Source organism: Pantherophis guttatus, chromosome 4 (assembly GCF_059756535.1).
Source record: "Pantherophis guttatus breed Tessera chromosome 4, ASM5975653v1, whole genome shotgun sequence".
Lineage (NCBI taxonomy): Eukaryota > Metazoa > Chordata > Lepidosauria > Squamata > Colubridae > Pantherophis > Pantherophis guttatus.
This window is the reverse complement of record NC_142066.1, coordinates 4,312,249-4,335,272: the sequence shown is the minus strand read 5'-3', so window position 1 is coordinate 4,335,272 and position 23,024 is coordinate 4,312,249. Positions and strand designations below refer to the sequence as shown.

Below are 23,024 nucleotides of genomic sequence, written 5' to 3'. Positions count from 1 at the left end.
TGTATCAATTTGATTTTATTAATAATATTATTCCCGTTGAGAATCCAGGGGTTCGTTTTCCCCCCATCCCCCGATCCGTGGGGCTTCTTAGCAGCATCTGAATTGATGGTCGGCCGAAGCGTTTCAATGAGCCACTTCCCTCCCTGCAGCCTGATGGGTTTTGTAATTCTGCAAAGATTGCACAGCGGACCTTTTTAACTTGATTGCGTACCAGATTGGAAAACTACCACTTAATCTGCTCCTTCTGGCTGTTTTTATTTCATTTTATTTTTTATTTTAATCATGCTTTTTAAAGGCGGTGCGGTTAGGTGCAATTCTTAACTTGGAAAAAAAAAATAAATCCCTTTCCTCAAATTAAATTGCATTTTTTGCCCTCCAGTTTCCCCGACGTCCAAGAACATTTCTGGCATTCAGGTTGGTGAAATTCAGAGCCTTTTCTTTTTTTGCACACGCGAGAGGCAAAAAATACAGTTTGTTCCAGCCCTTGCTTAGGTTTTCGGTTTTTTCAAAATAAGTCCATTTATTTTATTTTATTTTATTTTGCAATTCGCTGATGGCCACAAACCACCATCGTTTCATTCGGGTGGATATCTCGGGGTGTCTTCCGAATATGGTTAAAATAATAATAATAATAATAATAATAATAATAATAATAATAATAATAATAATAATAATAATAATTCAGATTGCAGCCACAATAACGTCGATCGATCAAGGAAATTTCCACTGCATTCTTCGGGCGGCCATTTTGACTTTTTCGACATCCTGGACCGATTTCCTAAGGCTGGCCTGCAGCCGACCTCCGCCGTAAAGAATGTAATACTTGGGCATTAATTAAGATAATGAATAACTTTATCATCTTAATATCCTTCTATATAACTTAGCTTTGAAGGCACGGGTAAGCCTTGACTTACGACTGCAACGGAGCCCAGAATTGATCTCGCGAAGCGAGGCGTTTGTGAGGTGAATTTTGCCCCGCGTTGCGACCTTTCTGGCCACCGTTGTTAAGTGAATCATTGCAATGGTTAAATTAGTAACATTGTTGTTAAGTGAATTGTGTTTCCCCCTGGTCAGAAGGTCGCACATGTATGACCGTCGCATGTGTGAGTCGGTTGCCAAGTATTTTAATTTTGATCGCGTGACCATGGCCGTAAGTGTGAGAAACGGTCATAAGTCACTTTCCTCCATGCCGTTGTAACTTTAAACGGTCACTAAATGAGAGGCTGTAAATCAAGGGTTAATTAATAATTTGGTTCAGAGACCCGTTTTCGACAGCACTGAAAAGAGTGGCCTATGACCGTTTCTCACACTTAACGACCGTCGCAGCATCCTCGTGATCAAAATTTGGACGCTTGGCCACTGACTCGTATTTATGACGGTCGCGGAGTCCCCAGGGGGGATCACATGATCCCCCTTTTGCGACCTTCCGAAAAGCAACGTCGATGGGGAAACCAGATTCACCGGACAATGGCGTTCCTAACTTAAGAAACGGCAAGTATTCGCTTAACAACCGTGAGAAGAAAGGGCAACATTCACTGAACAATCGTCTGATTTGTTGTTTATTTGCCGGATTCCCAGAGAAAATTGGAGCTTCTACAAATGCCTTTTGATCTCCATCCGGTTGTCGCTGAGTCAGCGCTTCGAGTGAGACGTTGCTGGAGCAGACCCAGAGTAAATTTACTCCAGCGTCCTATTTCGAGCGCGGGATGCGGCCACGAGGCTCATAAATCCGAGATGGGGAAGGCTAGATTCCTTCCTTTGCTTTTTTTCGCGTTCTCCCACCCGCCCGGCACGCTGGTGGTGTCCCAAGGTATACTGCCATGAAACATGGAGGCTCTGTTTTGCCACCGAGTTGAAGAATCCTGAGTAGATCATTCCTTGAGGAGAAGTCTTGGGATTTACAGAGTCTCTTTTCTCATCCATGGCTCTGGAAATCTTAACTGGGTTTAGGCTGACCATGTTACATCCCTTGAAATCTTAACCGGGTTCAATTTTTGACCATGTTACGTCCCTGGAAATGTTAACCAGGTTCAGACTAAGCATTTTACGTGACTGGAAATCTTAACCAGGTTCAGACTGACCCTGTTATGTCCCTGGAAATCTTAACCGGGTTCCGATTGACCATATTATGATCCTTGACATCTTAACTTCAGACTGACCATGTTACGTCCCTTGAAATCTTAACAGGGTTCTGATTGACTATTTTATGCCCCTTGAAATCTTAACCGGTTCAGTTTGACCATGTTACGTCCCTGGAAATTTTAACCAGGTTCAGACTGAGTATTTTACGTGACTGGAAATCTTAACCAGGTTCAGACTGACCATGTTACATCCCTGGAAATTTTAACCAGGTTCAGACTGAGCATTTTACGTGACTGGAAATCTTAACCAGGTTCAGACTGACCACGTTACATCCCTGGAAATCTTAACCGGGTTCAGACTGATCATGTTATGTCCCTGGAAATCTTAACTGGGTTCCAATTGACCATATTATGATCCTTGAAATCTTAACTGCGTTCAGACTGACCATGTTACATCCCTTGAAATCTTAACCAGGTTCAGAATGAGCAGTTTATGTCCCTGGAAATCTTAACCAGGTTCAGACTGACCATGTTATGTCCTTGGAAATCTTAACCAAGTTCAGACTGACCATGTTATATCCCTTGAAATCTTAACGGGGTTCAGATTGAGCATTTTATGTCCCTGGAAATCTTAACTATGGTTCAGTTTGACCATGTTACATCCCTAGAAATTTTAAACAGGTTCAGACTGACCATGTTACGTCCCTGGAAATCTTAATCGGGTTCCAATTGACTATTTTACACCCCTGGAGATCTTAACCGGGTTCAGACTGACCATGTTACATCCCTGGAAATCTTAACCGGGTTCAGACTGACCATGTTACATCCAGTGGTGGGATTCAAGTAATTTAACAACCGGTTCTCTGCCCTAATAATTTCTTCCAACAACCAGTTTGCCAAACTGCTCAGAAAGTTAACAACCGGTTCTCCCGAAGTGGAGCGAACCGGCTGAATCCCATCTCTGGTTACATCTCTGGAAATCTTAACCGGGTTCAGACTGACCATGTTACATCCAGTGGTGGGATTCAAGTAATTTAACAACCGGTTCTCTGCCCTAATAATTTCTTCCAACAACCAGTTTGCCAAACTGCTCAGAAAGTTAACAACCGGTTCTCCCGAAGTGGAGCGAACCGGCTGAATCCCATCTCTGGTTACATCCCTTGAAATCTTTACTCGCTGCTGTCCAGATTGGAAAACACATCTTGAAACAATTTTTAATTTTTTGCTGCGGCTGGAACATCCTGGATTTGGCCTGACTCACATCCCCCGCCCCCCCCGTGGCAGCCGACCCCCCCCCCAAATCCCCATGTAATAAATCAAAAGCCGGGCAGCTGACTCAGCACCCCGCGGGCTCACAAAATGCAGGTGCCAAGTTGAAAATGCCAGCTGGCCTCCCACGCGTTCCCATCCCGTGGCCGGAGCTGGAGAGGAAGGTTGCACGGGGCACAAGCCCCAGAAAGGCCCGTGGCCTGTCAGGAAAACAGTGCCCACGTCCATCGCTCGGTACCCGGCTCAGAGAGGCTGCCCCCCCCTCCCCCCCCATCCATTCCGGACCTCTGGCTGGAGTTGGCATCAATGGGAATGCCATGCTGGGTTTATCCTTCCAAATGATTGGATCCCCAGTTCCTCTTTCCTTTCCTTTCCTTTTGTCTATTTTCCTTTCCTTTCCTCTTTTCCATTTTCCTTTCCTTCTTTCCTTTCCTTTGTTTTTCTTCCTTCCTTTCTTTCCTTCCTTCCTTCCCTTCCTCCCTCCCTTCTTTTCTTTCTTTCTTCTTCCCTTGTTCCTTCCTCTTTTCCATTTTCCTTTCCTTTCCTTTTGTCTATTTTCCTTTCCTTTCCTTTCCTTTTGTCTATTTTCCTTTCCTTTCCTCTTTTCTGTTCTCCTTTCCTTTCCTCTTTTCCATTTTCCTTTCCTTTCCTTCTTTCCTTTCCTTTGTTTTTCTTCCTTCCTTCCTTTCCTTCCTCCTTCCCTCCCTCCCTTCTTTTCTTTCTTTCTTTCTTCTTCCCTTGTTCCTTCCTCTTTTCCTTTCCTCTTTTCCATTTTCCTTTCCTTTTGTCTATTTTCCTTTCCTTTCTTTTCCTTTTGTCTATTTTCCTTTCCTTTCCTCTTTTCTGTTCTCCTTTCCTTTCCTCTTTTCCATTTTCCTTTCCTTCTTTCCTTTCCTTTGTTTTTCTTCCTTCCTTCCTTTCCTTCCTCCTTCCCTCCCTCCCTCCCTTCTTTTCTTTCTTTCTTTCTTCTTCCCTTGTCCCTTCCTCTTTTCTTCCTTTCCTCTTTCCTCTTTTCCATTTTCGTTTCCTTTCCTGTTTTTTCTTCCTTCCTTCCTTCCTTTCCTTCTTTCCCTCCCTCCCTTCTTTTCTTTCTTTCTTTTTCTTTGTTCCTTTCCCTTTTCTTTCTTTCCTCTTTTCCATTTTCCTTTCCTTTGTTTTTTCTTCCTCCCTTTCTTTCCTTCCTTCCCTCCCTCCCTCCCTCCCTTCTTCTTTTCTTTCTTCTTCCCTTGTTCCTTCCTCTTTTACTTTCCTCTTTTCCATTTTCCTTTCCTTCTTTCCTTTATTGTTCCTTCCTTTCCTTTCCTTTCCTCCCTCTCTCCCTTCCTTCTTCTTTTCTTTCTTTCTTCTTTCCTTGTTCCTTCCTCTTTTCTTCCTTTTTCTTCCTTTTCCCTTCCTTCTTTCCTCCCTCCCTCCCTTCCATCCCCATTCCTCTTTCTGGCCTCTGGATTTCAGTGCTCAAGTCCTCTCAATGAGGGGATGGAAGGAAGGAAAGGAAAGAAGGAAGGAACAAAGGAAGAATGGAGGGAGAGAGGATGGGGAGGAGGAAAGAAGTAAGGAAAGAACAAATGAAGAAGGGAGCAAGGGAGGAGGGAGGGAGGGAGCGAAGAAAGAGGGGGAGGGAGGGAGGAAAGGAAGGAAGGAAGGAAGGAAGGAAGGAAGGAAGGAAGGAAGGAAGGAAGGAAGGAAGGAAATATTCCCAGTCAGCAATTAAACCCTTTCCCTTTCCCTTTCCCAGAATCTCCCAGCCAGCATGTTTGAAATCCACTCATCTTAAAACGGGTGGATTTCTTAAAATTCCTCTAACTCAGGCCGCTTCTAAATCTGCAGGATCACACTTCCCATCATCCACACAGCCAATTAGGCCTCTTCACTTCTCTTTGCTTTTCCATCTCCCCGCGGGGAGATCTTCGACCGGCCCGTCCTTCCATCTATTTTTCTCCTATTTTTCTCCTTCTCTCCTTCTTTCCTTTTAGGTTCGGTCATGTCTGAAGGGGCCGATTCCCAGCCGGTGGCTTTGGGGGCGTCTCGGGTCGAACTCCGGGTTTCCTGCTGGAACTTGCCGGACAAAGAAGCCAACATTAAACCGGATCCGTGTCTGGTTATCCAGCTGCTCAGCGATGGACAGTGGAACGAGGTATACGGCTTTTTTTTAAAAAAGATATATCTGGGCATCGACAACCTTCCCGTCGGTCAATTGCAAAAAAGTCACATTCTTTGATTTCACACGTAGAAGATAGTCCTCGACTTCATTTAGCGACCATTACGACGGCACTGAATAAAGGGACTTTTCTCACATTTAACGACTTTTGCAGCCTTCCCACGGTCACGTGGTCTAAAATTCAGAGGCTGTGATGCTGACTCATATTTATGACGGTTGCAGCATCTGGGGGGGGAGGGAAATGCGTGATCCCCTTTTGCGACCGTTGGACGAGCAAAAGTCAATGGGGAAGCCCGATTCACTTAACGACTCTCTGACTAACTTAACGACTCTGATTCACTTAACAACCGTGGAAAGAAAAGGTCGTAAAATGGGGCAAAACTCACTTAAAATCTTCTTACTTAGCAGCAGCAACTTTGGGCTCAATGGCGGTCGTAAGTCGAGAGCTAGCTGTATCCAGAGACTTGCACACATGCACACGGCTTAAAAAACACTGCTAAATAGGACGGCAAAGCACCGGAGCCACACTACCCGTCCGAACCGGCTGAATCCCACCACTGTCTGTACCTCACCGATGTTTGACGGACAACTAAAAAAAATAAGCTTTGCTTTTATTTACCGCTCCTCTAAAACAGGCTGGCTGGGGAATTCTGGGAGTCGAAGCCCGCCCGTCTTAAAGTTGCTAAACTTGAGAAAAAAACTGTTTTGCAAGCATCAAATAAACCCAGTAAATGTAATATTCAGCTTTAAAGGCACAGCCGAATCAAAGCTCCCACGTTTGCTAAAAAAAAAAAACATTTCCCAGCCTTTCTCCCAAACAGGGACACCTCTGGGCTTACTGGCATCCACCTCTCCTTTCCTCCTTCCCAGGTGGGGCGCTCGGAAGTCCTGCACGGCTCCCGGAACCCCGTTTTCGCTCATGTCTTTGCCCTGGATTACTTCTTCGAGGAGATGCAAAATTTGAAATTTGAGGTCTTTGATGCCGACGGAGAAAGTGATTCCGATTTGGGCTGTGTGTCTGGGATGTTGATGGGCACCATCGAATGCTCCCTGGGGCAGGTAGGAAGGGAATCTGCCCCTCTCTCTCTCTCTCTCTCTCTCTCTCTCTCTCCCTCCCTCCCTCTCTCTCTCTCTCTCTCTCTCTCTCTCTCTCTCTTTCTCTCTAGCTATCTGTCTCTAATTTCTCTCTCTCTCTCTTGGTCTGTCCATCTGTCTATCATTTATCTATCTTTTATTTATGTATATCTTTCTGTCTTTCATCCACTTATGTATCATCCATCTATCAATTAATCTGTTATTTTTATTTCAGTCATTCTATCATCTGTCTTTTTATCTATCTATTTATCTATCTTTATTGTCTGTTTTATTTATTTATTTAATCTAATTTTTATACCGCCCTTCTCCCAAAGGACTCAGGGCAGTGCACAGCCAAAAATAAAACAAACACATATATAAAATTTAAAAACAATTTAAAAACATATTAAATAATTTGGCCCCGACAAATTATTGTTTATCTATCTGTCTATATCTATATTATCTATCTATCATCTCTATCTATCTATCTATCATCTATCTACTGTATCATCCACTGTACCATCTATCATCTATTATCTATCCATCTACTTACTTACTGACTATCTATATCTATCTATCTATCTATCTATCTATCTATCTATCTATCTATCTATATCTTTTATTTATGTATTATCTATCTTTCTATCTATCATCCACTTATGTATCATCCATCTATCAATTATCTGTTATCAATCATTCCATCATCTGTCTTTTTATCTATCTACATCTATCTATGCATATTATCTATCTATCTATATCTATATTATCAATCTATCATCTATATCTTTCTATCTATCATCTATTTATCTTCATCTACTTACTATCTATCTAGCTATCTAGCTATCTATCTTTATCTTTTATTTATGTATTATCTATCTTTCTAATCCACTTATGTATCATCCATCTATCATCTATTATCTATATATCAATCATTCTATCACCTATCTTTTTATCTATCTATATCTATCTCTCTTTATTATCTGTTTATCTATCTATATATTATCTATCTATCTATCTTTATCTTTTATTTATGTTTTATCTTTCTATCTCATCCATTTATGTATCATCCATCTAATCTATATATTAATCATTCTAGGGGAGGGCCTTCTCTGTGGGGGCACCTACCCTCTGGAATCAGTTGCCCCCAGAGATAAGGAGAATCCAAGACCTTAGTGCCTTCCGCCGTGCCCTTAAAACCCACTTTTTCCAGCAAGCCGGGCTGGCTTAAGAAGAAATTTTAAATGTTTTAATTGGTTTGTATTTTTAATTTTGGGCCAAATTTATATATATTTTAATTGTTTTTTAATATTTGTATTTTATGTTTTTTAATTCTGGCTGTACACCGCCCTGAGTCCTCAGGGAGAAGGGCGGTATATAAATTTAAAATAAATAAATAAATAAATAAAATAAATTCTATCATTATCTTTTTCTCTATCTGTATCTATCTATCTCCCTTTATTATCTGTTTATCTATCTATCTATCTATCTATCTATCTATCTATCTATCTATCTATCTATCTATCTATTTATCACCTATCTATCTACTGTATATGTATCATCTATGTATCATCTATCTATCTATCTATCTATCTATCTATCTATCTATCTATCTATTATCTACAGTAGATATCTATCTATTATCTATCAATCATCTGTGTATCTATGTATCTATCTATGTATATCTACTGTATCTCTTTATATCTATCATCTATCTATCTATCTATCTATCTATCTATCTATCTATCTATCTATCTATCTATCTATCATCTATCTATCTATCTATCACCCTTTCCCTATCTTTCTAATCATCCATCCATCCATCCATCCATTCATCCATCCAAACACCAATTCTATCTTTTCATCTCCAGATTGTCTCCCAAACCAAAGTCACCAAGGAGCTGGTGTTGCCAAACGGAGAGATTTTGGAGAATTCAACCATCACGGTAGATAAATTCAGGGGGAAGGGGCAGGGGCGGAAGAGAAATGCGAAATAATCTTAATTTTAGAGAGGACCGAGAGGAAACCAAGGATAATTCAGAAGGAGCAGTGGGGGAGGAGAGAGGGGACACGGCCTAATGTAGGGAATTGTCGGAGTAATGGAAACATTATCATCAGAAATTTATCTGATCAGAAACACGATCTGGGTGGTCTAGCAAAAATTTATTTTAATTGAAAGCCAATATTGCTTTGGGATCATTAGTCCCATAACAGCTAGGTGAAGCTGACCTTGGCTCCACCAGTGTCATCCTCTGGTAATCAACATTTAGCTTTCTTTCCCCGGTGTGCAGCTTGGCTTACTTACAAGAGTTGTCTATTTTGGCTTTTAGAAACGGGAGAGCAGATACTTCTCGTAATTTCGCAAGTATTTACAACCTGCCTTTCCGGAGGTGGTTTGTATTTCCCCCTCTGTTGTATTTTACCACAACCTTGTGAGGTAGCCTGGCCTGTGTGCTTGACAGGAAAAGTAGGGATTTGAATTAGACCAGGGGTCTTCAACCTTAAACACTCAAGAGAGCCATTTGGACCCGTTTCCCACAGAAAAGAAAACACCGGGAGCCACAAAAACCTTCCCGTGCCTGACGATTTCTTCAGCGGCTACAAAACTAGCATATGTAGTTGAATTAAACCTTCTGTTTTCTTCTGAAACTTTTCTTTTCTTGGATTTATTCATTTCTTGGCCCACCAGGAGTTGAAAAGCTCAATAAATCGCGGGCCTGCGGGTGTTGCACATTGGCGGTTGTGACGCCTATTTTGAGTGACAGGGAGCCTCAGAAGAGGGGTGAAAGAGCCACATGCGGCTCCAGAGCCGCAGATTGCTGACTCCTGAACTAGACTGTTCCCTGGCCTCATCTAACGACCGTCGTCAACCCCTGGTGCGCAGGAATTGAAGCCCCACAGATTTCAAATATAGGGTGGGAGAGAAGTGGGGTGCCTCGTTCCAATGAGTAATATCTCAGAAAATATTAAGCTGTTTGGTAAAATCAAATATCACTGAGAAAAGTTAACAGGAATACGAGTAATCTTCAACTTACGACCTTCCTTTCGCAACCGTTCAAAGTGACCACGGAACTGAAAAAAAGGAGGTTTGCAATCAGTCCTCATAATTATGACCATGGTAACATTCCCCCCCCCACGATCACATGATCAAAATTCGAACACCTGGCAACTGGCATGTACTTATGACGGTTGCAGTATCCCGGGGTCATGGGATCGCCATTTACGGCTTCCGACAAACAACGTCAGCGAGGGGGAAAAGCTGGTCTCGTTTAACGACCGGGGGGATTCACTTAACAACTGCAATGGTTTGCATGGCAAAATGGTGACGAGTTCCGGTGTGACTCACTTAACGACTCCCTGACAGAAATTCGGCTCTCCCAACTGTGGTCGTAAGTTTGAGGACGACCTGTATCGATTTGAAGAAAATGGCATATTTTTTTCCTCTCTTGAAATGATCCTCGGGGGTTATTTTTATCGGCAGATCGAAGCTGAAGAGGTCTCCCCGACCAATAAGTTTGTACAACTGGAATTTTGCGGTCAAGAATTGGATGACAAGGTAAGGGAAAGGGTGGGGGGGGAAAAACCAGAAAGCAAATCCTAAAAAAAAAAAGGAACGTCGAGGTTGAGGTGTCACACAGGACTCTTCGGCTGAGAAGAGAGCTGTGCAACCTAGGAAATTGCCGGCATTTTAAATTCAGACATTACCTCATGGATTATTGCTTTTTAAACTAGGCAGGTTAACAGAATAATAGAGTTTAAAGGGATCTTGGAGGTCTTCTAGTCCAACCCCTTGTTCAAGCATCCCGTTTCAGACAAATGGTTGTCCAATTTCTTCTTAAAAACCTCCAGAGATGGAACACTGACAACATCTGGTGGCAGGTTGTTCCACTGGTTAATTATTCTCACAGTCAGGAAATTTCTCCTTAGTTCCAGGTTGCTTCTCTCCTTCATTAGTTTCCACCCATTGCTTCTTGTCCTGCTTTCAGGTGCTTTGGAAAATAAGTTGACCCCGTCTTCTTTTTTGGCAGCCCCTCAAATACCGGAATACTGCTATCATGTCACACCCTGGTCCTTCTTTCCTCTAGACTGGCCATACCCAATTCCTGCAACCGTTCTTCATATGTTTTTTTTTTTTTTGTCTCCGGGCCTTTTAAAATCAGTTCTTCTCTTTAAATTTAGTCTCCAGGCTTTAAACATTTTAAATCAGACCTTATCTCATGGATTATTGCTTTTTTAAATGAGGAAGAATAAAGTGCGAAGTTAACGGGGAAAAAAAAACCAGTTTGAATTGAATTGAAACAGAATTGGAAGGGATCTTGGAGGGCATTTAGTCCAACCCCCAGCTCACACATTTATTTAATAATTTATTTAATAATTTTAAATTTTTAATTGATGTTTGTCTTGTGTTTTTAAATAGGCTGTACACCGCCCTGAGTCCTTCGGGAGAAGGGCGGTATAGAAATAAAATTATACTTATACTTAATTATACTTATACACAGGAGACCTATACTAGGGTTTCGAACGGCTTCTAGTCCAACCCCCGATTCATGAGATCCTATATCCGTGATGGCGAACCTATGGCACGCGTGCCACAGGTGGCACGTGAAGCCATATCTTCGGGCACGCGAGCCGTTGCCCTAGCTCAGCTCCAGCGCGCATGCGTGTGCCGGCCACCTGATTTTCCGGCCTTCCGGGCCCACCGGACGGGCTGCTTCTGGCCTCTGGGGGTGGGGGTGGGGAAGGCCATTTTTGCCCTCCCCAGGCTCCTAGAAAGCCCCTGGAGCCTGGGGAGAGTGAAAAACGGGCCTTCCGGTCCCACTGGAAGTTTGGAAAAAGGTTAGGCATCACTGTCCTATATCATTTTAGACAAATGGCTGTCCAGTCTCTTCTTAAAAATCTCCAGCGATGGAGCACCATAACCTCTGGAGGCAAGGAGTTCCACTGGTTAATTATTCTCACTGTCAGGAAATTTCTCTCTTATTTCTAGGCTGCTTCTCTGCTTGTTTGGTTTCCATCCATTGCTTCTTGTCCTGCCCTCAGGTGCTTTGGAGAATAATTTGACCCCCTCTTCTTTGTGGCAGCCCCTCAAATATTAGATGATGCTATCATGTCTCTCCTAATCCTTCTTTTCATTAAACGAGACATAACGAATTCCAGCAATTGCTCTTTATATGTTATAGCCTCCAGTCCCTTAATCATCTTGGTCTTGGAAGCATTCAATTTGTTTAAATGACATTAAATTATCCTCACTGCCGCGGATTTCTTGTTAGCTGGATCTGCTTGGTTATCTAAAGCGATTGAGTGTGAATTTTTCCGGCATGCAAATTCTGCCTCTGGTATGAATTGAATCTCTGATGGATTTCCTCCAAACTTTAGATGGCTGCTCCCAGTGGGGCAAAGAATATATTTATTTTTACAACGGATTTGAGGTTGCGTAACAAAAACACAGCATCCTTTGGAACGATTCCGTTTTTTCACAAACAGATGTGCTTGGTTAGATTCCCGCCTCTCCCCCCCCCCGCAAATTGTCAGTTGCCTTTTAGAGCAATCTTTCTCAACCTTGGCTGTTTTACAACGGGTGGACTTCGACTCCCAGAATTCCTCAGTCAAGGCTGGGGGATTCTGGGAGTTGAAGTCCACGCACCCATCTTAAAATGTTTCACCCATCCTACTCAAACACTGTCCGCACTTAGAAGTATTCCAGATCAGTGTTTGTCAACCTGGACCACTTTATGAGGAGGCGGACTTCAACTCCCAGAATTCCTCAGTCAAGACTGGGGGATTCTGGGAGTTGAAGTCCACCTGGCTTAAAATGGTTCATCCATCTTGCTAAAACAATGTCCATGCTTAGAAGCATTCCAGCTCAGTGTTTGTCAACCTGGACCACTTTATGAGGGGGGGGACTTCGATTCCCAGAATTCCTCAGTCAAGACTGGGGGATTCTGGGAGTTGAAGTCCACCTGGCTTAAAATGGTTCATCCATCTTGCTAAAACACTGTCTGTGCTTAGAAGCACTCCAGATCAGTGTTTTTTCAACCTGGACCACTTTATGAAGGGCGGACTTCGACTCCCAGAATTCCTCAGTCAAGGCTGGGGGATTCTGGGAGTTGAAGTCCAAGCACCCATCTTAAAATGGTTCACTCATCCTGCTCAAACACTGTCCGTGCTTAGAAGCATTCCAGATCAGTGATTTTTCAACCTGGACCACTTTAAGAGGGGCAGACTTCAACTCCCAGAATTCCTCAGTCAAGACTGGGGGATTCTGGGATTTGAAGTCCACCTGGCTTAAAATGGTTCATCCATCTTGCTAAAACACTGTCGGTGCTCAGAAGCAATCCAGATCAGTTATTTTTCAACCTGGACCACTTTATGAAGGGCGGACTTCGACTCCCAGAATTCCTCAGTCAAAACTGGGGGGATTCTGGGAGTTGAAGTCCTCGCCTCTTAAAGTGGTCCAGATTGGGGGGAAAAAACACTGCACAGTTTTGATCCCGTTAAACAGGATTATTGGTTAGGAGTCGGCCGACGCAGCCCGCTGGTTCTTCTCGCCGATTGGGAGAGGCTGTCAATCTTCCTCCGCTTTCATATCTGCGCCGCCGTTGTGCCTCCCGCCATCTTTTCTTCGTTTTGCAAGGTTGTGAGAGCTGCTGGTGCGATGCAGCTGCGTCAGTTTTCTGGATGTCCCATTTAATTTGGCCAGCCTGTTTTCCTGCGGATTTCCCAGGGGAGCTGAGCTCATTTGGAGAAAACCTGCTCTCCGCAGGACTTAAAAATGCAATTCTTTGTGCACCGCTGGGCGAAAATTGTTTTTCAGCCCTGCGTGCGTTTGACTTTCCGTTCTTCCGTCCCCAGGAATCTTCGGAGATCTCCCCGAAAAATCAGGAGGAGAAATGGCTAAATATTTTGCCTATTTTGAGAGATTGAGCTCCGAGAACGACCGAAGAAAGAATTAAATAAAATACAAGCAGTCCTCGACTTACGACCGCAATTGTAGTCCAAATTTTTCTGTCGCTTAGCGAGACGTTCGTTCGGCGAACGAAAGGTCCATTTGACGACCTTTCTGGTCACTTCTTCAAGGACGGGCGTCACACCGTCGTTAAGCGGGCTTCCCCTATCGACTTGGCTCGTCAGAAGGTCGCAAAACGGGATCGTCTGACCCCGGGGACGCCTCAAACCATCATAAATAGGAGTCAGTGGGCAAGCTTCCGAATTTTAGATCACGTGACCATGGGGATGCCACAAGGGTCGTAAGTCTGAAAAACGGTCAGAAGTTTATTTTTTTTTCCCCGTGCCGTTGTAAATTCGAACCGTCACTAAACGAGCTGTTGTAAGTCGTGGACTAGCTGTATTCTTTAACACCAAGCCAGCTATGGAAGACTTTAAGGTTTATTATTACGCTGGGGATCCACAGGCAGTCCTTGACTTATTCATTTAGTGACCGATTGAAGTTACGACGGACCGCAAAAGCGACTTATGACCGTTTGGCACACTTACAACCGTTGCAACATCCCCACAGGTCATGTGATCAAAATTCAGCCGCTTGGCAACCGACTCATATTTATGACGGTTGCTATGTCCCGGGGGGGGAGTCATGCGATCTGCCTTCTGCGCATGTCCCCCCCCTCAAAAACGTGGCTAAATAGGACGGCATTACGTCTCGGTGGGTAGGCAGTTCCACCCCACCCGCAGTCACGGCTACCGATTCAGCCGAACCTGTCCGAACCGGCTGAATACCCCCTCTGCAATCGTGGCAAGAAAGATCACGAAACGGGGCAAAGCTGACTTAAATGTCTCGCTTAGCGACAGGAACGGGGGGGTAAGTTGTGGTCGTAAGTCGAGGACCGCCTTTAGAAAGGTGGCGAGGGTGCCTTAGGGGGCCTTAAAGGACCTCCGGTGTGCCGTGTGAGAACAGCTGGTGTGATGTATAACATCTGGATTGTTGTGATTTGGCTCTCCCGGGTGTCACAAAATGGCTGCTTCGCCCGTAACTCTTTGAAAAATTGCTCTCCTTTTTTTCTTGTTTTTTCCAGGATTTCTTCAGCAAATCCGATCCTTTCCTGGAAATATATAAAGTTAGCGTTGGCGAGTCGGAGAATCTGGTTTGGAGGACAGAGGTGAGGATATTACAAGGCCCCTCCGGAGAATTTGATGGGAGGGGATTTTAAAAAAAAGGGGGGGAGGAAATGAAGATGTAAAAAATTAAAACAGGCTGGAACGGAGAGGAGCAAGGAGAGGCTTTGCAAACCTCTCCGCGGGCTGATGGGATAACCGGCTATCCGAATGGATCCGATCTAAGGAATCTTTTAGAAATATATTCGCCCTTTGGTGATTTTCAATGCTTTCAATGCTGCAAAACGCCCAAGCGTCGTTTCGAAACGAGATGGCCGGCCAAGAAATTTGAAAAAAGAAAGTAAAGTACGTAAAATAAACTGAATTTTATACTATTTTTTTTATCTTTTGTGATTGTAAGCTGTCCAGAGTTATCCTGAGGTAAGATGGGCAGCCAATAGATTTTGATAGGTGATAGATAGATAGATAGATAGATAGATAGATAGATAGATAGATAGATAGATAGATGATAGATAGATAGATAGATAGATAGATAGATAGATAGATAGATAGATAGATAGATAGACAGACAGACAGACAGACAGACAACAAACAGATGGACGGATGGATGGATAGATGGATGGATGGATGGATGGATGGATGGATGGATGGATAGATAGATAGATGATAGACGACAAACAGATGGACAGACGGATGGACAGAGGCATGGATGGATGGATAGATGATGGATAGATCATCCATCCATCCATGTGCCCGAAGATATGGCCCGAAGCCTTATCTTCGGGCACGTGAGCCGTTGCCCTAGCTCAGCTCCAGCACACATGCGTGTGCCGGCCACCTGATTTTCCGGCCTTCCGGGCCCACCGGACATTGGGAAATGGGCTGCTTCTGGCCTCGGGGGATGGGGGTGGGGAAGGCCATTTTTGCCCTCCCCAGGCTCCTAGAAAGGCTCTGGAGCCTGAGGAGAGCGAAAAACGGGCCTTCCGGACCTGCCGGAAGTTGGGAAACGGGCTGTCTCTGGCCTCCGGAGGACCTACAATGGGGTGGGGAAGGCCGTTTTTGCCCTCCCCAGGCTCCTAGAAAGACTCTGGAGCCTGGGGAGAGCGAAAAACGGGCCTTCCGGGCCCGCCGGAAGTTGGGAAACGGGCTGTCTCTGGCCTCTGGAGGGCCGCGGGGGTGGGGGTGGGAGGGAAGCCTGTTTTCGCCCTCCCCAGGCTCCAAGAAAGCGAAAAACGGGCCTATCATCTCTTTTTGTGTATCAGGTGGTGAAGAACAATCTCAGTCCTCGGTGGCAACCTTTCCGAATCTCTTTGCAATCGTTGTGCAGTTGTGATCCCGACAGGCCTATACGGGTAAGTATACGGGGAAGCCAAATTCGTTTAACGACCGCCGGTTTCACTTACTAACTGCAGTGATTTGCAGAATAACTGTCACCGGAGTCGTAACATGGGGTGCGACTCACTTAGCGACCTAGCCCAGCAATGAAGATTCAGCCAATTGTGACTAACCCGTAGCTATATTTTAAAGGTATTTTTAAAAGAAAATCTAAACTCCGTTAGATTTGAAAATTAAACTCAAATGGCCAGAATTAATCTCGGCCAGGTTGGAGAGAAAAACTGCATTCGATCTTGAAAATAATCTCAAATTACCATGAACAGTTAGGAAATAACCCCAAGGAAGCGGCTCAGTAAGCAGAACCAATTTTCCATCTGTTTTTATTTCTCTGGAGGGAAAAAAAAAAACCCCATGAAACCTGACTTTTAATTGGATTTAAAGGCAGTTCCTTTCGGAGCTAAATTCTGCTCTGTATTTCTGGCTTTGTCTCTCCCGGCTGATTTTCCAGTGTGTGGTTTACGATCACGATTCCAGCGGGAAGCACGATTACATCGGGGAATTCAACACAAGTTTTCAAGAGATGCTCCAGGTTTCCTCCGGAGAAGAGGTAAATGGGGATTGGAATGGGAAGGGAGGGAGAAAAGGAGGGAGAGAGGAAGAAACGAAGGGAGGGAGAGACAGAGAGAAGAAGGAGAGGGGAAAGGGAGGAAGGGAGAAAAGGCGGGGGGAGGGGGGAGAGAAGGAAGGAGGGGGGGAAGGAAGAAAAAGAAAGAGGAAGGAAGGAAGGAGGAAGGGAAGGAGAGAAGGAAGAAAAAGAGAAAGAGAGGAAAGAGGGAGGGAGGGAGAAAAGGAGGGAGGGGGGGAGAGAGAGAGGGGAGAAAAAGAGAAAGAGGAAGGAAAGAAAAGTGGAAGAGAAGAAGGGAGGGAGGGAGGAAGGAGTAAGGAAGGAAGGGAAGAAAGAAAGAAAGAGAAAGAGGAAGAAAGGAGGGAAGGGAGGGAGGGAGGAAGAAAAAGAGGAAGAGAAGGAAAGAAGGGAGGGATGGAGGGAGGGAGGGAGAAAAGGAGGGAGGGAGAATAGGAGAGAGAGAGGAAGAAACGAAGGGAGGGAGAAAAAGAGAGAGGAAGGAGAGGGGAAAGGGAGGGGAAAGGGAGGAAGGGAGAAAAGGTGGGAGGAAGAGAAGGAAGGAGGGAGGGAAGGAAGAAAAAGAAAGAGGAAGGAGGGAAGGAATTAAAGGAGGAGGAAGGGAAGGAGGGAAGGAAGAAAAAAGAGGAATGAGGGTGGGAGGGAGAAAAGGAGGGAGGGAAGAAAAAGAGGAAGAGGAAGGAAGGAAGGAAAAGAGGGAGAGAGGAGAGAAGGGAAGGAGGGAAGGAGGGAGGAGGGAGGGAAGAAAGAAAAAGAGAAAGAGAGGGAGGAGGGAGGGAGGGAAGGGAGGAAGGAAGAAAGGAAGAAAAAGAAGAAGAGAAAGAAAGAAGGAAAGGAGGAAGGGAGGGAGGAGGAAGGAAGGGAAGAAAGAAAGAAAAAGAGAAAGAGAGAGGAAGGAAGGAGGGAAGGGAGGAAGGAAGGAACGTTTGTTTAATAATGGCCATAAGTCAAGGACCACCTGTATATCGTCAGTAATTTATATTGTGGGGAAATCAACCTTTCTTTAGGAACTTACATATTTTACAAAAACCTAAATTAAAAATGTTTTTTAATGCTGGGGTTCGTTGAACAAAATCTTGGTCCAACCCTTTGACTAGCAGAAGCCCGAATTTGCATTATAATCCGATTTTATTTTTTTTCTTGGCAGGTGAAATGGGATTGCATTAACCACAAGTATCAAGAAAAGAAGAAAAATTACAAAAATTCGGGATATATCGTCCTCACTCAGTGCAAGGTGAGCTTTTTAGCAGTCATCATTTCTCCGGCCTGGTTTAGGTAAGAAGATGGAACCTTAAGCAGAATTATTTTTTAAAACTTTGAAATTCTCAAACAACTCAGCAATTCACTTTTCTGATTATAAAAAAAATATTCCTATGCTTGGAAAAAAAAAACATGTTTCTAAAGTTATGGATCATCTGTCAGGCTTCAACTGCTGGAAAGGTATAACCGATCAAATCTTCAGGTAATCCTCGATTTACGACGAGAATTGAGCCCAAAATTTCTGCTGCTCAGAAGCTCGGTCGTTAAGTGAGTTTCCCCCATTTTATGACCGTCCTTGCCGCAGTGGTTAAGCGAATCACTGCCGTCGTTAAATTAGTCATGCCGTTGTTAAGTGACTCAGGCTTTCCCGTTGACGTTGCCAAGCATCTGAATTTTGATCACGTGACCGTAGGAGGTGCGGCAACGGTCGTAAGTGTGAAAAACGGTCAGAATCCACTTTTTTCAGGGCTGTTGTAACTTTAGTGAACGGTCGCTAAATGAATGTTATAAGTCAAGGACTACCTATATTCCTTCATGGAGATACATAGTTGGCTCAGGAATTCTGGGAGTTGCCATAGTTGACCAACCTTGTTTCTGGGGTGTTGGTAGGGGTAGTCCTCGATTTACGACTATAATTCAACCCCACATTTATGTTGCTAAGTGAGAAATTTGTTCAAAGTGAATTTTCCCGCCTTTCCTTACGACTTTCCTTGCCACATTGGTTAACGGATTCGCTGCCATCGTTAAATGAGTCACCCGGTTGTTAAATGAATCCGGTTTCTCCATTGACGTTGCTCGTCAGAAGGTCGCGAAAGGGGAATCCCATAAGCAAGACGGTTGTTGTGAGTTCTACGGTCCATTTTATGACCTTCCTTCCTTGCTGCCATCGTGAAGCGTAAATTTAACTGCCGTTGTTTAAATATCGTCACACGGTTGTTAAGTGAATCCAGCTTTCTGTTGACATTGCTGGTCGCTAAAAGGGGATCGCGACATGACCCCCAGGACTCTGCGACAACCGTCAGAAATGCGAGTCGGTCGCCGAGCATCCCAGATTTACCTCACGTGACCACGAGGATGCCGAAATGGTCACACGTGTGGGGGGAAAAAAAGGTCCCGTTTTTTCCAGCGCCGTTGTAACTTCGAACGGTCCCTAAGTGAAATGTTGTCAGTTGAGGACTAGTTGGGTTAATATTTCGGGCTCCGAAGAAGAAAAAACAAAGATTTGGAAGATGGCTAACCGTCGCATCCTTACCATCATTGTTTCTCTGCAGATGGAGAAAGTCCACACTTTTCTGGATTACATCATGGGTGGCTTACAGATCTCCTTCACGGTAAGTTTTTTTTTTTTTAATTGAAAAGTTTTAAAAAGTTTTACAAACATTTACAAACATTTCCAGTGAAACACCCACAACTTCTGGTGGCAAGCTGTTCCATTGGTTAATTGTCCTCACTGTTAGGAAGTTTCTCCTTAATTCCAGGTTTCCAACCTGGTTATTTCTTGTCCTGCCCTCTGGTGCTTTGGAGAATAATTTGGCCCCCTCTTCTTTGTGGCAGCCTCTCAAGGAGGGGTGGGATTCAACCAGTTCGGACCGGTTCAGGTAACCCGGTAGCTCCGACGATCAGCTGGGAGTCAACCGGTAGCTCCGACGTTCAGCTGGGAGTGAACCGGTTCGCTCCGACGATCAGCTGGGAGTCAACCGGTAGCTCCGACGTTCAGCTGGGAGCGAACCGGTTCACTCCGACGGTGAGCCGGGAGTGAACCGGTAGCTCTGACAATCAGTTGGGAGCGAACCGGTTCGCTCCGTCAATCAGGTGGGCCCGCTCACTCTCCCCTTCGCTTTACTTACCTTTATCCTATCAGCTGATTCACACGGCAGAGCGGATTGCCGCACCTCAGCTGTGTTACTCCCCAGAAGTAACGTGGAAGGTTAGCTTTGTTAAAACTGTGCGAGCGCGCGTGTCAGGCGAAACACGCAATCACCGAACCGCAGGAGTCATTCAACCGGCAGGATCCTACCACGGCCCTCAAGTACTGGAATACTGCTATTATTATCATCATCTTCTTTTAATGACCCTTGCCGGGTGAAGTCTGGTCAACTGAATGGAGCTGAGTGTTTAGTGGCCGGATGCCTTTCCTGTCACCAGTACGGAGTTTTGTTCGGCAGATATATTCTCATCGTGCCCAGACAGAGAGAAATATCTGTCTCTACCTAGGATCAAACTCACAGCCTCCTGATTGTGAAGGGAGAGCTCTACCTCTAGGCCACTGCACTACTCTTGGAATACTATTATCATGTCCCCCCTAATTCTTCTTTTTTTTAGACTAGCCAGACACAAAACCTCAGCTCTTATTCATACATTTTAGTCTCCAGGCCTTTGATCCTCTTAGTTGCTCTTCTCTGCACTTTTTCTAAAGTCCCAACATCTTTTTTTTTGTAATGTGGTGACCAAAACTGGATGCAGGACTCCAGATGTGGCCTTACTAAGGCTTCATAAAACGGTACTAATGCTTCACGTGATTTTGATTCTATGCCTTTCTTTATACAATCCAGGATTGTATTAGCTTTTTCGGCTGCTGACGGCCGCACACAGCTGGCTCGTGTTTAAGTGATCGTATACTAAGACGTCGAGATCTCTCTCGCGGTTACTGTTTTTGAGCCAGATTTCACCTAATCTGTACTTGTACCCTTGAATTTTCCTGCCTAGGTGTAAAACCTTGCTTTCCTCTGCATGAGATTTCGTTTTGTTGTATATTTTTGCCCATTTGTTCAAGTTTGTCAAGATCTTTTTGGATCCTGAGTTTGTCTTCCGGTGTGTTGGCTATTCCTGCCAGTTTAGTATCATCTGCAAATTTGATGAGTTCTCCTTCTATTCCCTCATCTAAGTCATTGATGAAGATATTGAAGAGTCCTGGGCCTGTTCTGCCCCAAAGAACGCAGCGCACACAAAGTCCGTTCAAACCTTAGTTTACTAAATAAACCAGTCTTTTACAACAACAGCTGTTAATTAATTGTATTAACAGCCGCCAAGAATTCAAAGAATAATAACTGAAAGCTTACTATGATTGGCAGAATGCCCAGAAGCAATTTGCAGGAAGCTGATAAGCAAGACAAGACACAAAGGTATGTGAACTAAGTTGTTCCCTGCAAATTGCTTCAGTCGGCATTCCTCCTTAAATAGGCTAAGGGAGTGGCCAATTAGCCCCAAGCCTTACTCTCGAGGAGACCTCCTCCTGAGGAATCACTCCTGCCTTTTGGCAGCTCTGCACGCCCGGGCATCGAGAAGAGGCTCCTCCTCTTCGTCCTCTTCACTTAAGGGAGCTTCTGGAGGTTCTGAAGGCCCTGGCTGAATTCCCGCCTCTGGCATCACATCTTCTTCAGCCTCCTCATTGTCTGACTCAAGTGACAGCTGCACAGGCTGCTGGCACAGAACCACACCAGTCTCCTCGCTGTCTGAATCAGCTACTAGCTGCACAGGCCGCTTACGGGCCACAACAGGGTCTAAGACGGAACCTTGTGGTACCCCACTGCCTGCTTCCCTCCATGTAGACGTAGTACCGTTCGTTAAGGACTACTCGTTGAGTACACTTTGTCAGCCAGTTACAAATCCAACTGGTCGTGATGCCGTCTATCTCACATTTTTTCTAGCTTACCAAGAAATAGGTTGTGGTCTACCTTGTCAAATGCCTTACTGAAAATCTAGGCTACACCGCTGGCTCTCTCTCTCTCCCTCTCTCTCTCCCTTGCCCAGGTAGCCATTGACTTCACAGCTTCCAACGGCGACCCCAGAAGTGAACATTCCCTCCATTTCATCAACCCCCGGGAGCCCAATGAATACCTGAAAACTTTGTCGTCCGTGGGCGAGATCTGCCAGGATTACGACAGGTACAGAGATAAGTTTGCGCCTGGAATGTCGAAACCATAATTCCCAGAATTCCCCTGTCCTTGTTGTGGCCCGCCAGCTGCCAACAGAGCTGGGGGCAGACTCGGACGATGAGGAGGTGGGGGAGGAACGTGGGCCAGCGCTGGAGTCTGGGGAAGACATCGGACGCAGAGATAGAGTTAGGGCCATCTGACATTTCCCAGCCACCGGAGAAGCAGCTGCCTTTGGAGGCTGAGATGAGTGAGGAGGAAGAATAGCTGGGGCCTGTTCCAGATGCACATATGCGCAGAGCAGTTAGGAGAGGGGAGCAACGGAGGACAAGGAGTCGACATAGGAAGCAAAGCATAGGTGGATGCTGAATGGCCCCTTCCTGGCTAAATAAAGAGAAGGAAAGGGGAGTGGTGATCGTAGGAGACAATCGTTCGTATTTCTGAAGATTTTGCTCATTGCGTTTCGTACCACAAAGACTGCTTGCCAGAACTTAATTTGCAGCCTTTCAGCTGGGAGCTCACGGGCCTTGCAATTATCGCAAGGAACTGATAAGGTCTGTTACTACAGTTAACTCCTTGGCTGGACTTTTTGGTGTGTGAATGCAATTAATTCTCAAGAGGTAAATAAAGAGGGGTTTTTCGTGACCAGGAGTCTGTTTCTTGCTTCTGCTAAGACTGAGTCAGAACTGGCCCCTGTCCGGATGGAAAAACTAAACAGCGTTTTCTCTTCCAGCGATAAACGGTTCCCGGCCTTTGGTTTCGGAGCGCGAATCCCTCCCGATTTCGAGGTACGAGTCCTGAGATCCGAGGAAGCCGAATCGTTCCCTTTTTGGTGCTCCTCATTCGACTCCTCGTTCCTATTTTATTTCATTTTTCTTTTCTCGGACAGGTGTCTCACGATTTCGCCATCAACTTCGATCCGGAGAACCCCGAATGCGAAAGTAGGAAGAATTGTGATTCTTTTTGGGGTGGAATTCTGCGTTCTAGTGCCAGCTGCTGATTTTTTTTAAAAAAAGAAAGATTTGGGGGATTGGAAACCTTGGGCAAAGCATAAGGAAGGAAGGAAGGAAGGAATTAAGGAAGGAAGGAATAGGAGAATTTTAAAAAAGAGGAAATATTAGGGAGGGAGGGAGGGAGGGAGGGAGGGAGGGAGGGAGGGAGGAAGGAAGGAAGGAAGGAAGGAAGGAAGGAAGGAAAAAAGAGGAGAATATTAAAAAAGAGAAAATATTAGGGAGGGAGGGAGGAAGGTAAGGGAGAATTTTTAA

General features: G+C 44.8%; 1 protein-coding gene across 2 annotated transcripts in view; it reads left to right on the top strand.

Moving 5' to 3' along the window:
* CPNE6 (copine 6) overlaps positions 1–23,024 on the top strand; it is a 35,275-nt gene that overhangs the window by 6,825 nt on the left and 5,426 nt on the right. For both annotated transcript variants that reach the window (XM_060684781.2, XM_087891680.1), the window contains exons 2-13: positions 5,324–5,484; positions 6,379–6,567; positions 8,451–8,525; positions 10,061–10,135; positions 14,610–14,693; positions 15,912–16,001; positions 16,493–16,591; positions 17,775–17,861; positions 19,159–19,218; positions 21,638–21,771; positions 22,493–22,547; positions 22,649–22,700. In XM_060684781.2, coding sequence (XP_060540764.2) covers positions 5,332–5,484; positions 6,379–6,567; positions 8,451–8,525; positions 10,061–10,135; positions 14,610–14,693; positions 15,912–16,001; positions 16,493–16,591; positions 17,775–17,861; positions 19,159–19,218; positions 21,638–21,771; positions 22,493–22,547; positions 22,649–22,700 — 1,153 coding nt within the window. In that variant the 5' untranslated portion in view covers positions 5,324–5,331. The remainder of the gene's footprint in view (positions 1–5,323; positions 5,485–6,378; positions 6,568–8,450; positions 8,526–10,060; positions 10,136–14,609; positions 14,694–15,911; positions 16,002–16,492; positions 16,592–17,774; positions 17,862–19,158; positions 19,219–21,637; positions 21,772–22,492; positions 22,548–22,648; positions 22,701–23,024) is intronic.